Source organism: Ictidomys tridecemlineatus, chromosome 7 (genome assembly GCF_052094955.1).
Source record: "Ictidomys tridecemlineatus isolate mIctTri1 chromosome 7, mIctTri1.hap1, whole genome shotgun sequence".
NCBI lineage: Eukaryota > Metazoa > Chordata > Mammalia > Rodentia > Sciuridae > Ictidomys > Ictidomys tridecemlineatus.
This window is the reverse complement of record NC_135483.1, coordinates 104,711,379-104,725,159: the sequence shown is the minus strand read 5'-3', so window position 1 is coordinate 104,725,159 and position 13,781 is coordinate 104,711,379. Positions and strand designations below refer to the sequence as shown.

At 33.6% G+C, this 13,781-nt stretch overlaps 1 protein-coding gene across 3 annotated transcripts in view; it reads left to right on the top strand.

Annotated features, from left to right (window-relative positions):
- Map3k2 (mitogen-activated protein kinase kinase kinase 2) overlaps positions 1-13,781 on the top strand; it is an 82,471-nt gene that overhangs the window by 36,661 nt on the left and 32,029 nt on the right. For 2 of the 3 annotated variants that reach the window (XM_005315881.5, XM_021721769.3), the window contains 5 exons: positions 478-596; positions 2,179-2,219; positions 4,213-4,312; positions 9,369-9,482; positions 10,002-10,089. In XM_005315881.5, the coding sequence (XP_005315938.1) occupies positions 478-596; positions 2,179-2,219; positions 4,213-4,312; positions 9,369-9,482; positions 10,002-10,089 (462 nt within the window). Of the gene's footprint in view, positions 1-477; positions 597-2,178; positions 2,220-2,556; positions 2,641-4,212; positions 4,313-9,368; positions 9,483-10,001; positions 10,090-13,781 lie in introns of those variants that run through there. The other variant, XM_078017267.1, reaches the window with a different exon arrangement.

The window sequence follows — 13,781 nt, the reverse complement described above, 5'->3', positions numbered from 1 at the left end:
AGTTATACTTGATAGTAGAATGCATTTTGACACATCATACATAAATGAAGTGTAGACTTATACAGGTCAAATAATCATATACATACATAGGATAATAATGTCTGATTCATTCTTCTACCATTCCTGCCCCCATACCCCCTCCCCTCCCCAGATGTCTTTATGTTTGTTTAGGTGTTATGGAAAAGAATTTATAGTAATAGGGCTGTTTTGATCCTTATCCTAAAATGTTTAATCGTTAGAAGAATCAGAATGACTTTGTCTCGCCTATAAATGTTTTGTGTGGACTCCATCTTTTTTGTTTTCATTTTTAAAAATAATTAAAATTTTATTTCACCAAAAGTGTAGGTATTAAAATGCTCTAGGTGTAGTTTTACATTAAATCAATGCATTTTTATTAACTTTCATATAAATTTTGTTCAATGTCTGTGATAAGTATATATTGGAATTACAATTCTGTGTATGTTTAAAAATACCTAGATGATCAGCAAGCTTTGAACTCAATCATGCAAGATTTGGCTGTCCTTCATAAGGCCAGTCGACCAGCATTATCCTTACAGGAAACCAGAAAAACAAAATCTTCATCACCAAAAAAGCAGGTATTTGTTCAATATTTTGTTGTTTTATGAATTATTTCCTTTAATGTTCTGATCCTATAAAAGACTAATTTAATGTGTGTATCTTTTATACTTTTGAGCCAAATGTTTTGTTATATACATTTTCCTGGGACAGTATACATTAAAAAAACATAGTTTCATTTAATGTGGTAACTGCTTTCTAAAGGTGTTATTTTATCCATTCTTAAAGCACTTAAGCAATTTTCCTTCAAATAATCTACTCTGGCTATTTACAAATGAAGGTGATTTTAATTCTTATAAATGAAATTCATTTGTGATGCCCAGTATGAAAAGTGGAAATATAGTAGTTCCTCCTTATCTGTGGTTTTGCTTTCCACCAGTTTACCCATATGTCAACTGAAGCCTAAAATATTTGATGGAAAATTCCAGAAATAAACAGTTCTTAAGTCTTCAGTAGTAATGATGTTCTGAGTAGCATGATAAAATCTTGCACTGTTGCTCTCTCCTGCCTAGAACATTAATTTACATTTGTCTATTTTATTTATGATGTATATTTTACCTATCTGTCAATTAGTATAACCTCAGTTATAAGATTGACTGCCACAGTATCATGTGTTCAAGTAACCCTTAATAACTTAATAATAGCCTCAAAGTACCAGAGCTGTGATTCTGGCAATTTGGATATGCCAAAGAGAAGCTGTTAAGTGCTTTCTTTAACTCCGATGCCCCATCATCTTATATATAGGATATGTATAAAAACTTAAATTGGGGCTGGGGATGTGGCTTAAGCGGTAGCACACTCGCCTGGCATGCATGCGGCCCGGGTTCGATCCTCAGTACCACATACCAACAAAGATGTTGTGTCTGCCGAGAACTAAAAAATAAATATTAAAAAATTCTCTCTCTCTCTCTCTCTCTCTCTCTCTCTCTCTCTCTCTCTCTCTCTCTCTCTCTCTCTCTTAAAAAAAAAAAAAACTTAAATTGAGCCAGTTGCAGTGGCAAATGCCTGTAATCCCAGTGGCTTGGGAGGCTGAAGCAGGAGGATCACAAGTTCAAAGCCAGCCTCAGTAACTTAACGAGGGCCTAAGCAAATTAGACCTTGTCTCAAAATAAAAAAGGGCTGGGGATGTGGCTCAGTGATTAAATGCCTCTGGGTTCAATCCCCGGTATCCCACTTCCCCAAATTAAACTGACTTTTATAGTTTTTGTAGGTAACCTATATATAGAATGATGGGACATAATGGGTGGTTAAGAGGTGAAAGTTGTCAATAAGATGGGGAATCTTAGAACATTTACCACATGATTAAGGGGGACTATGATAAAGTATTATGTATTTTTCTATAACAGGATCAGTAGATGTTTTATATCCTTGGTTCCTTCACTAATAGATCTTAGTGTTCTTTCCTATTGTGCCTAGTTTCACCAACATAATTCTCAGCTGAGCTTTTTAACAGATATTATCAAATGATTGGACTGGCTTTGAAAATGAAACCTTCTTTCCTTTCTGTTTTATATTAAATGAATGGCTAAGAAAAAAATATGATTTTAGAAATTCTAAAAGTTCTATCTGAATAATTTCGATTGGTTTGTCATTTCATTATAGAATGATGTCCGAGTGAAATTTGAACATAGAGGAGAAAAAAGGTAAGGAAGGAAACATAACATGTCACTTCATTTAGTAAAACATATATTCTGATTAAGCTATAAAGGTTTCTTCCATATGTGAATGAATTTCGTGGCCTAAAATTGAGAAATGAGTAGTCTTTGGTAGTGTGTAACTTGTGACTTAGACTGGAGTTTGTTAAAATTCTGCCTAAACATTAGAACTGATTAATGTTTTTACTTTGCAATATCAGGAACTCAGTAAGGTCACTGCATAATGCAGCCCTTATTGCATTTTCTTTTACTTTTGCTCAGTGGAAATTAAATATATTTCTTCTTAAAATTATATCATCCCTCCAGATACTATACAGAATTTATATATGTGGACTTATATTTATAATTTTGATTATTCTCAAGAGACCTCAATGCTATGACATGTATTTCGTTGGTAATGTTGAGGAAGGTGAGTTGGAATGGTGGCTGCAAGTTATTTTAGCAGAGATATAAATTTAACCTTCCACTTGGTATCTGTATATCAGTGCAGAAGTGGTAGTAGTGATAGTTAACAACAAAATTACTAACATGACCTGAAAGTAGTTAGAGAAAAGTGATTTCATTTCTACTTTTAGTGTCCCTGTAGTTAATTTACTCATCTGTTAATTCTAAACACTTTAAAATGGGTCACAAATCATAAAATTTGAAGATGTAAAGATGTTTTACAGATAGATGTTGAGAAAAATGAAATATACCAGACATACCATAGAATCATTGTTCACTCTACTTTCTTATTCAAGATTCTTTTAGGAATTTTTCCCCAAGTTTTCATTCGGTCCTATTTATTGAGTACTTACTATATGTTAGGCATAATGGGAGCAAAGCAGATGTGGGCTTTTGTTATGGAATTTATAATCCAATGTGGTAGTATCCAAGCTTTAATGCATGCTCTCTAGGGCAGTGCAGGCTAGTTTTTTGGAATACGGGAAGAAATGTTATATAATTTTATTTTCTTTCAATATTTCAATTTCTTTAAAATGTTTATTTTGGAAACAGGCTTACATAATATATTTACTCAAAAATGTTGAGTTGAAGCAGGGTGTGGTGGCACATACTGTAATCCCAACAGCTTGAGAGGAGGAGGCAGGAGGATCTAGAGTTCAAAGCCAGCCTCATCAATTTAGTGAGACCCTAAGCAACTTAGTGAGACCCTGCCTCTAAATAATATACAAAAAAGGATTGGAATATGGCTCAGTGGTTAAGCACCCCTGAGTTCAATCCCCAGTACCAAAAAAATGTTGGGTTGAGAGAAAAAATTTGAATCCCCAAAGAACAATTTTACTTTTTTTTTTTTAACAGTTTCATTGTATTCTGCTGTGCATTTGTCACATAAATTTGATCACATTCCTCAGTGGATGTTTTATATTGCTCTTTAACATTTTCAGTGTGGATTAAAAACTGTAGATTAAAAACTGAAGTTTTGAGAATTGTTTTTTAAAATTAGGATAGAGCAAACAAACTTCAGAGTTTTTAAACTTCATGTTGAAAAATTTGTATACTCAATAAAAATGAGCTGTTATACTCATAAAAAACATAAAATTATGTTGTTTGCAGGAAAATGAATGGAACTTAAGATCATTATGTTAAGTGAAATAAGACAAATTCAAAGAGTCATTTGCCTATATTTTCTCTCATGTGGATGCTAGAGAGAAAGAAGGAAAAGAAAAGTATAGGGTGATAAGTAGAACAGAAGAAAGGGACCAGAGGGTAGAAGGATTTGGAAGGGGGAGTGCTAGGGAGTGATGTTAGCCAAATTATATCATCATATTGTGTGCATATATGAGTATGTAACAGTGGATTCCACCATTGTATACAAGTATAATGCACTAGTAAAAAATGTGGAAAAAGTAAATAAATAAATAGAAAATGAACTGTTGAAGTGAATATGTACATAACTTTTGCTTAATATTGTATTTAGGAAATGTTGTATATATTTAACTGCCTAAAATAAATAAAATATTTAAAAATTTTGTCTATATAGAATCCTTCAGTTTCCCAGACCAGTTAAACTGGGAGATCTGAGATCTAAAGCCAAAATTGCCTTTGGACAGTCTATGGATCTACATTATACCAATAACGAGGTAAACAAATATAGTTTAACTTTTGGTAGTCTTTATTTTAGAATAAGTGTGTGCATTTCATATCATTTAAGGACTTTTGTGTTTTTATTTAGTTATTGATAAGAATATGGTATGTTAGTCAAAATATCTCAGGTAAATTTGTAAATTCTAACTGATCAAAATGGGTTTTTTCCCATTATGGAGATAATAGAAGGTTCAACTGTTGTGCAAATAATTAAATAAGAGTCCATGCTAGCAGGAAATATATGTACTACTTGGTTATACTTTATATGTAACTACTTATATATTTTTAATTTTTATTTTATTATTGCTAAATGATCTTTTTCTCTCATACTGTACTTGGCTGCAGACAATGGAACTTTCGTAGTCAGACAATTTAGTTGAAACTTAAAGGATTATTTTCTGTTGGTTAGGACAGATTAGATTGTTATGTTTGGGGGTCAGAACATGTGATTTTAAGGGCTCTGGCACTGAAGAACAGCTTCTCATGGGGTAGGCATTATAGATTTGTAGTATGAAGCAATTTATAAATGAATTGTTTATATATGAAGTTCTTTGAAGGAAATGCATTATGTTGATGAATAAAGACAAGGACAGTAGTTATTCATGGTATTAAGGAAGTAACTGAGGTGGTGACATTTTTTTTCCTTGAATAAATAATTTTTAAATTCTTTTTAGCTATACATGACAGTAGGGTGTATTTTGACATATATAAACATGCAGTGTAACTTATTCTAATTGGGAAGATGGTGACATTTAATAAATATCTCCACTAGACACAGAAACATTAGTATGAAACCCTGCAACAAGTTTTAGGGGAAGAATGTTGCTGGGAGAGAAAGCAGCTTGAGAGCAGTTCATACAGAGATCCTAAGATGGAAAAGACTTGTATGTTGTAGGAATAGGGAAGGTACCAATGGGGATAGAATAACAGTGGAAATCTTGATAAACTTACCTTAAGAGAAAACATGTGAAACTGCTTTGTAAATGTTAAAGCACTCTTCAAATAAAACATTTGAAAATAGTAGATTTTAAATGAGGTAATTATTAATTTAAAACCAAATTGAATACTAATGTAGCAAGTAATGCCTGTCTGAAGAAATCACTGTATTAATTTGATAAAGTAAAAATCCATATCCTCTGTAGTAATAGCTTGAAATTTTATTTTTCAAATACTTTTTGGGTTTTTATTTAGCCATAAACACATCTTACTGCTCAGCCCGATTTTGGCACTTTATTTCTGTACATGCTGGTCTGATTTCTAGCTGCCAGCCCTTGGGACTCTGAGGGATTTCTAGAATTATGACCCCAGGGTAGTGCAGATGAGTGGACTGCACTTGCTGAAAGTGATAACTTGCTGAATAATACACCCTTCATGAACCTCATTCCTTTCCTTGTTTCCCCCATTCCCCTGCCAGTGTTTCCTAGTATCTTTTTCCCATATAATAAATTTGAATCCTTATTTCACAGTATGATTCTAGGGAACCAAGACATCACTCTATGTGTGTGTGTCGGGGGGTCTCAAATTGTATCATGGAAAACTTTCAGATGACTAAAATGTTGTCTTCATCTACCAGCCTGGTAGGTTAGTCACAAAAAATGGAGTTATTTTGACATTTGTCCATGTTGTACCTGTGCTGACTCCTAGAATAGCTGGGTTTTTTGTTTGTTTTGTTTTGGTTTTTTTTTTTTTTTTTTTCCTTAGTTCTTCCAATCCCCCTACCCGGGTCCTGGGTTTCTAGAGTATTAGCATCAAGTTGACTGATTTTGTAATTTCAGGAACTCTTTCTTATTTCCTTTAAAAAAAAATTGAATATTCTTCTCATTTTAGTTTATTTTTCTCGTGCTTTTTGAAGGGCTTTTATAAGTGATTCTGACATTATAAAATGTGAGAGGCCTCTTTGCAGGAATGTAGTAGAGGTAGTATAAGGGTAAGATTGCATTTAAGATTTCTTATAGCCCTGAGGTTATGTGAGAATCTATTTTCAGTGAGCTAATCAGTCCTGATTCACATCAGAATGTTGTCCCAAACCGAACCAGGATGTTGTATTTTGGTGGTACTAGGAAAAATCTTATAGTTTTCCTTCTCTACTATCTAAAATAAGAAAGATCTTAGAAAATCCTTCCTTTGCCTGAACACCTCCATACCCATCCCAGCAATACATGATACATATAGCCATCACTTTATTAGGTAAAGAGGAGCCAAACCAACAAATTCAGCCAATCCGGGGCTGGGGTTGTGGCTCAGTGATAGAGCACTTGCCTAGCATGTGTGAGACACTTGGTTCAATCCTCAGCACCACATAAAAATAAATAAATAATACAAAGGTATTGTGTTCATCTACAACTAATAAATTTTAAAAAAATTCAACTAATCCCAGCTTAAATTTCTTGGTTCTTTCAATTTTGGAAAACTTGGTATTTATGAAATAATGTTCATTTTCAAAAGAGGAATTCATGTTATGCTAGAAAAAATATTTATAAAGAAGTAGAATAAAAATAAAATAAATGAGTTTTTTGCTTGTCTACAGGTCCATAAAACTACCACCGCTTATATGGATTGTTTTCAGATTTAATTATGTAAAAAAAGGAAGATAATTTTTCTTAATAAAGTTCTATTTAATATGTACTTATAATATGTACTTAGACTTAATTTTTAGTTTTATTTTCAGAAAGAATTTGGAAACATACTTCTGATTTACCAAAAATAAGCCAGAGGGAAACAAATTTCATGAATGAGGCTAAAATGATTCACCAAACAAGCAAACATTCTGTGATTTATTTAGTATAATTTAGATAAGTTGGAACTTATTCTTGACTCTATCTTCATTTTACATTTTATAACAGGTGACATTAAGATGTGAGGGATCATATCAGGATTATAAAAATAGAGTATTGAAGATAGGAGCAAGATAATACAAACATGGGGTTGGGGGCATAGTTCTGTGGTAGAATGCTTGAGGTTATGGGTTCCATTCCTAGCACCACAATAAATAAATAGATAGATAGATAGTTTTTGTTTAAAAATAAAGATACACAAATATGATTCATAATTGGTAGGAAAGTGAAATGGATTTAATTAAGCAAATCAGTAGATCAGGCTTGGCTCTGATACCAGTTTATTAGAAAACATTTCTTACAGAGATAAAAGAGCCCAGTACTTAGTTGATAACTTGTAGTAATATACAATTAGCTATAAAAATAAATTGGAAATAAAATTTAAGTACAGAATAAGTAAATGCAAGCAGAATGAATGGTGGAATTGATATTACTCCTGGATTATATATGTGCCTAACATCTTTATTAAACCAAGGACCTTTTTAGAGAAATCTGCACAGAATGAGTGTACAGTATGCCAACTAGAAGGTTCATGTGCAGATTGAGCTCATTCCTGTGATGTTTGGCAGGCCACTGTGCCTGGAGTTGGGGATCCTTATCCTTAGGGCTTTTTACTATAGAGGACTGCAACCTAAGTAGGCATCACATTTTAAATGGCCCAGATGCTATACTTAGTAGACTTTGTTAACAAGTATGGTATTTGTTTATTTGTTTTTATCCTATCCCTTTTTCAGTGAAATGGATGTACTTTGATGTTATTAATAGAGTTTTCATAAGCCTCTAAGTTGACATTCTTTTTGAAAAAGAAAGGTCATTTTGTTTTCTTAAATTATGTGAGTCACACTTTATCTCATACACCTCAGGTGCCTCTGTCCTGTATAACATCTTATTCATGAGAGTGATACCACCAGTTATGGCTTCTGCTCCCTCACATGTTGAAGTATAACATTAGAGAAGTACACCTAGGCAAGTATATAAAGCAGGGTTATTTAAAAAGAGCAAACCCTGAATGTACACTCTGCTTCCACTGATCCTCTTGAAGCCAGAATTAGACAGGTCAAAGTTGGTATGGATAGATAAATCAAGTCAGATCAGATCAAGGAGGCCAATTTGAGTGAGTCCAGGAATTTGGAGACTTCTGAGAGGGAGAAGGGGGCCATAGCTGGTATCCTAGTATCCCAAGAAGTGAGGTATTTCCCCTTTTTCTGTGTTTTAAGCTTCTTTTGTTCTCCTGCTCTCTTCCCCTTATCTTTCTCCTTCTTGTATGTGACTAGGATGGCCAAAATGTGGGAAACTAGTGGGCTGAAGTGGGAAGGGCAGGATAAAACAGCCCAGGACACATTAATTTACAACTTTTACAACTCAGTGTAGGGAGGGGCAATTCCTGGGACAGGTTACCTTAGCAACAGGTTGGAGCTAGGGCAGGTTGTCTTGATAGGGTGGAAGAAGGGCTCTGAAGGCATTTCAGTTCCTCAGGATGCAGTCTCCCAACTTCCTGGACTCACTCAAATTGGCCTCATTGCTCTGACCTGACTCAATTTACCTATCTATACTGACTGCCTGTCTAATTCTGGCTTCAAGAGGACCAGTGGAAGCAGAGTATATATTGAGGATTTGCTCAGAGGTGGCTGGCTGACCCATTTAGTTTACTTGTTTTAGAATGTAGTGGTCAGGTCACTAGGGTTATGGAGATAAACCCTAGGTGGACTATAGTTCTCAGGTTTATTGCTAGTAGCACACTCTGTGACAGCTATCACAGATACTCAGTGTTTGGTATATATCACATATTTCGTTTGAGAGTGAAAATTTGTGGTTACTACTAGAAAAAGAACCAAAAGTTTTATCTATACAGATGAAAAGTAATACCTTTATTTTATATAGTTTGTACATGAACCCCTTAAAACTGTTTTAGGATGTATAACTTAAATTTAGCAGTATTATGAGAATACCTTAGGAAATTCATCTTTAAATATACTTATCAAAAAATGTAATAATTAATAAAGCAAAATTTAAAAATATCTGTAGAGTCAGTGTAAGATTTCAATGTTGGTAGGATAGGAAGAGCAGAATAATTAGATACATATACTCATTTAGAATTTAATTCTAGTAACAAATCAAAGAGTATTTTGAGATTTATAATTCCCTTGTAATAGATATTCATGAAAGAACTTGATCTGGTGAGATGACTACATGATTCCTTATATTTCTTTTTGTTTAGTTGGTAATTCCATTAACTACTCAAGATGACCTGGACAAAGCTGTAGAACTGCTTGATCGTAGTATTCATATGAAGAGCCTCAAGATATTACTTGTGATAAATGGAAGTACACAGGTATGAATAAGGGATTTTTTCCTCTCCAGGAAGAATTTATGGGACTTAATTCTATAAGTTAATATATGAAACAAGTGTGTGTGTGTGTGTGTGTGTGTGTGTGTGTGTGTGTGTGTATACACACGTGCTATCATATCTCTACCCCTCAAAACTACATATTCAAAATTACAAATAAGAATAATATATTATATTATATAGAAACTGACAGCTTTGAAGAATTATGTTAGGATTAAATGATTTTTTTTTTTAGAATTTCACTATGTTGCCCAGGCCATCTTTGAACTCTTGAACTCAAGTAATCCTGAAGCTTCAGAAGTGATCCTGTAGCCTCAGCCTCCTGAACAGCTGAGATTATTGTCATGGGTCACTATGCCTGGCAGGATTACAATTTCTAAGAGTAGAAAATTTGATAAGGCCCGCTAACAATGTATAATAACTAGGTTGTATTTGGTAGGGGAGAGAATTCTGCTTAAAGCCCTATGGGAAAAAAATAGCACTCATGCCATTTTTCTTTTGTAGGCTACTAATTTAGAACCATTGTCATCACTAGAAGGTTTGGATAACGCAGGATTTGAAACAGAGAGGAAAAAGCGGCTTTCCATAATAGGTAAGAAAGCTAATATCTGAGTCAGGAAATGGTTGATTTCTCAATTTCTTAATGGAGGGCAACACCTAAACATATTCCTAAATAGCACCCCATTTCTATACTCTGCAAATTATCTAGTTTTTAAGTGTCTGTTGTTCCTTGGAAATTAATTTTACATATTATAGTATTAGTAATCTTCAATCAAGATTCTTTGTATATATATTCACAGTACTTTAATGTTAAATAAATTCAAATAAAGCCTTGTAGAGCTTTTAATTATATAAATAGAATCAAAGTGTGAAGTATCATATATCAAGAACTATGTAATGTTTTGAACAACCAACAATAAAAATTAAAAAAAAACAAAAATTTAGTCTGACAATACCAATTATTGGCAAGGATGTAAAGTAACAGAGAGTTTTCATATCCTGCTAAGAGTGTAGCTTAGTTCATTTTATTGGAGAGCACTTTAATAACATCTCAAATATGCATATTCTAGAACCAACTGTTTTCATTCGTAATACACACTAGATATGTTATTGAACATGTGCACAAGGAGAAATGTAAACAAATTTTATTGTACCATTCTTTGTGTTATATGAATGCACTGTTATCATGTGTATATTATACCCTCTCTCTGCATACATACCACAGTATAATGTTTTTGCTCTGAACTATTTGGGAGTAAGTTAAAAACATCATGACCAAACAGAAAATCTGCAGAAGAATTAGTATTTATAACATATTCAAAATATGCAAAAATGTATTATCATGTTTAGAAATACACACATGTATAGCAGAAATAGAAATATAGTGGCTAAGGTTGTGGCTCAGTGGTAGAGTGCTCACCTAGCATGCACAAGGCACTTGGTTCCATCCTCAGCACCACATAAATGTAAAATGAAGATATTTTGTCCACCTACAACTAAGAAATAAACATTAAAAAAGAAAGAAAGAGGGCTGGGGATGTGGCTCAAGCGGTAGCACGCTCGCCTGGCATGCGTGCGGCCCGGGTTCGATCCTTAGCACCGCATACCAACAAAGATGTTGTGTCCACCAAGAACTAAAAAATAAATATTAAAAAATTCTCTCTCTCTTTCCTCTCTCTCTCTCCTCTCTCACTCTCTCTTTAAAAAAAAAAAAAAAAAAAGAAAGAAAGATTGGAATATGAATGATCAACAACAAATTTGGGCAAGTGGGCTTCCTGGGGGATAAGGAAGGAAATGTGTTCAAGGATGGGCACCCGAAAACTTATCTGCAGTATTTTTTTAAGCTATGTCTTGGGTACATATTGTGGGTTTTTTTGTTTGTTTTACCTTTTTTGTTTGATAAATTTCATAATTGAAAAAACATATATTCCTATTTTAATGGAAAATTTTAAAATTAGGAATAGGTGCTGCATTTTATCTAATGCCTTGTCAGTATTTATTAAAATATCATTTTATTTCAAAATCTGGCTCTGTTTTCTAGTACAGTATGTAAGATATGCATAATGTTTTTTGAACAAATGAATATCTATCCCTCTCTCAATTCTTCTATATCTAAGTCCAATTAATTCCAAGTTCTTCTCTGAATACTTCACCCTTCAATAAACAATATTACCACACACACACACACACACACAAACAATAATAAATAAATAAATAAATAGATTAGAATAGAGGGACTGGTTGCAGTAGCACACTCCCATAGTCTCAGCAGCTTGGGAGCCTGAGGCATGTGTTCCCAAATTCAAAGCTGGTGTCAGCAAAAACAAGGCACTAAGCAACCCTGTAAGACCTTGTCTCTAAATAATATACAAAAAACAGGCTGGACAATTCATAATAGCTAAACTGTAGAGCCAACCTAGATGCCCTTCAGTGTATGAATGGATAAAAAAATGTGACATATATACACAATGGAATTTTACTCAACATTAAAAACGAATAAAATCATGGCATTTGCAGGTAAATGGATGGAGTTGGGGAAGATAATGCTAAGTGAAGTTAGCCAATCCCCAAAAAACAAATGCAGAATATTTTCTCTGATATAAGGAGGATGACTCATAATGGGGTAGGGAGGGGGAACATGGGATGAATAGATGAATTCTAGATAGGGCAGAGGGGAGGGAGGGAAAGGGAGGAGGCAGGGGATTAGCAAGAATTGTGAAATGTGATGGACATCATTATTCAAAGTACATGTATGAAGACATGAATTGGGTATCAACCTACTTTATATACAAACAGATATATGAAAAATTGTGGTATATATGTGTAATAAGAATTGTAATGAAAAAAGTACATGTATAAAGGCATAAATTGGCATGAACATACTTTGTATACAAAGATATGAAAAATTGTGCTCTATATGTGTAATAAGAATTGTAATACATTCCATTCTGATGTCATGTATTTAAAAAAAAAAAAACAGAGCTGGGCATGTGGCTCAGTGGTCTAATGCCCCTGAGTTAAATCCCCAGTAAACCCTCCCCTCCACACACACAAGATAAAAGAAAAGAGGGGGAAAAAAGTAATTCTAGTATATTAAAATTAATAGACTAGATTCTTAAGTTTCTAAAACTTTCTGTAAGGTCTTAATTATTGAAGAATACAATCACAATAAAGATTGCCAAAAAATACCACATTTTGCCTTTATTATACTTTCTTATTATTCAGTTTTTACTTACCATTAATAATATATTGCTATATTTTTTTAAAAGATAGACTCAATATCTTTATTTCTTTTTATGTGGTGCTGAGGATCGAACCCAGTGCCTCATATGCATGAGGCAAGTGCTTTACATATATTTATCGGGAAAATGCTTTAATTATATAAATAGAATAGAGTTATAACCCCAGCCCCTGTATTACTACAATTAAGGTTATGATATAAAGAAATAAAGATCCTATGTGCTGTATCATAAGGTGGCCTTAGTAAGGCTTGGGAAAGGCAGATGTGTTTTTTCTTTTTTTTTCCCAAAATATTTATTATCTACCATATCTGAAAATGACCTCAAGAGTTTGATGGATTATTTACATATCTGTTCAGAAACTATCATTCACCAAATTTTCACCTTGTATGTCAATAAGCCTAATGGACAAACTATTTAGTTTAAACAGCACTCAGATGTGTTTTTTCTTTTTGGTACTGGGGTTTGAACCCAGGAGCACTTAACCACTGAGCCACACCCCCAGTGCTTTTTTTTTTGTTGTTTAAAGATAGGGTCTTACTGAGTTGCTTAGTGCCTCACTAAGTTGCTGAGGCCAGCATTGGACTCACCATTCTCCTGCCTTAGCCTCCTGAGCTTCTGGGATTACAGGCATGTACCACCAAGCCTGGTGGCAGGTGTGCTCTTAACTCTTCAGTTCTATGTGTTGTCTTCAGTTTGTATAAAGTGTTGATAATGTGCATTTTTAAAAAAAAGATAAAAGCATTTCATTATTCAAAACTACTGATATGTGGCCATTAAGGATAGCATGAGATTATGTATTTGAAGGGCAAAAGTAGAAGAGGACAAAAGGACAAATAGGGAGGAAACAGAAGAGTGGGACAAAGCAAAAGATTTGATTAGGATAGCCCATTTACAATAGCCTCAAAAAAAAAATACTTGGGATACCTCTTTTATTAAAGATGTGAAAGATCTATACAATGAAAACTAAAGAACCCTAAAGAAAGAAAGAAAAAAAAAACCTTAGAAGATGGAAAGATCTACCTTGCCCTTGGATAGGCAGAAT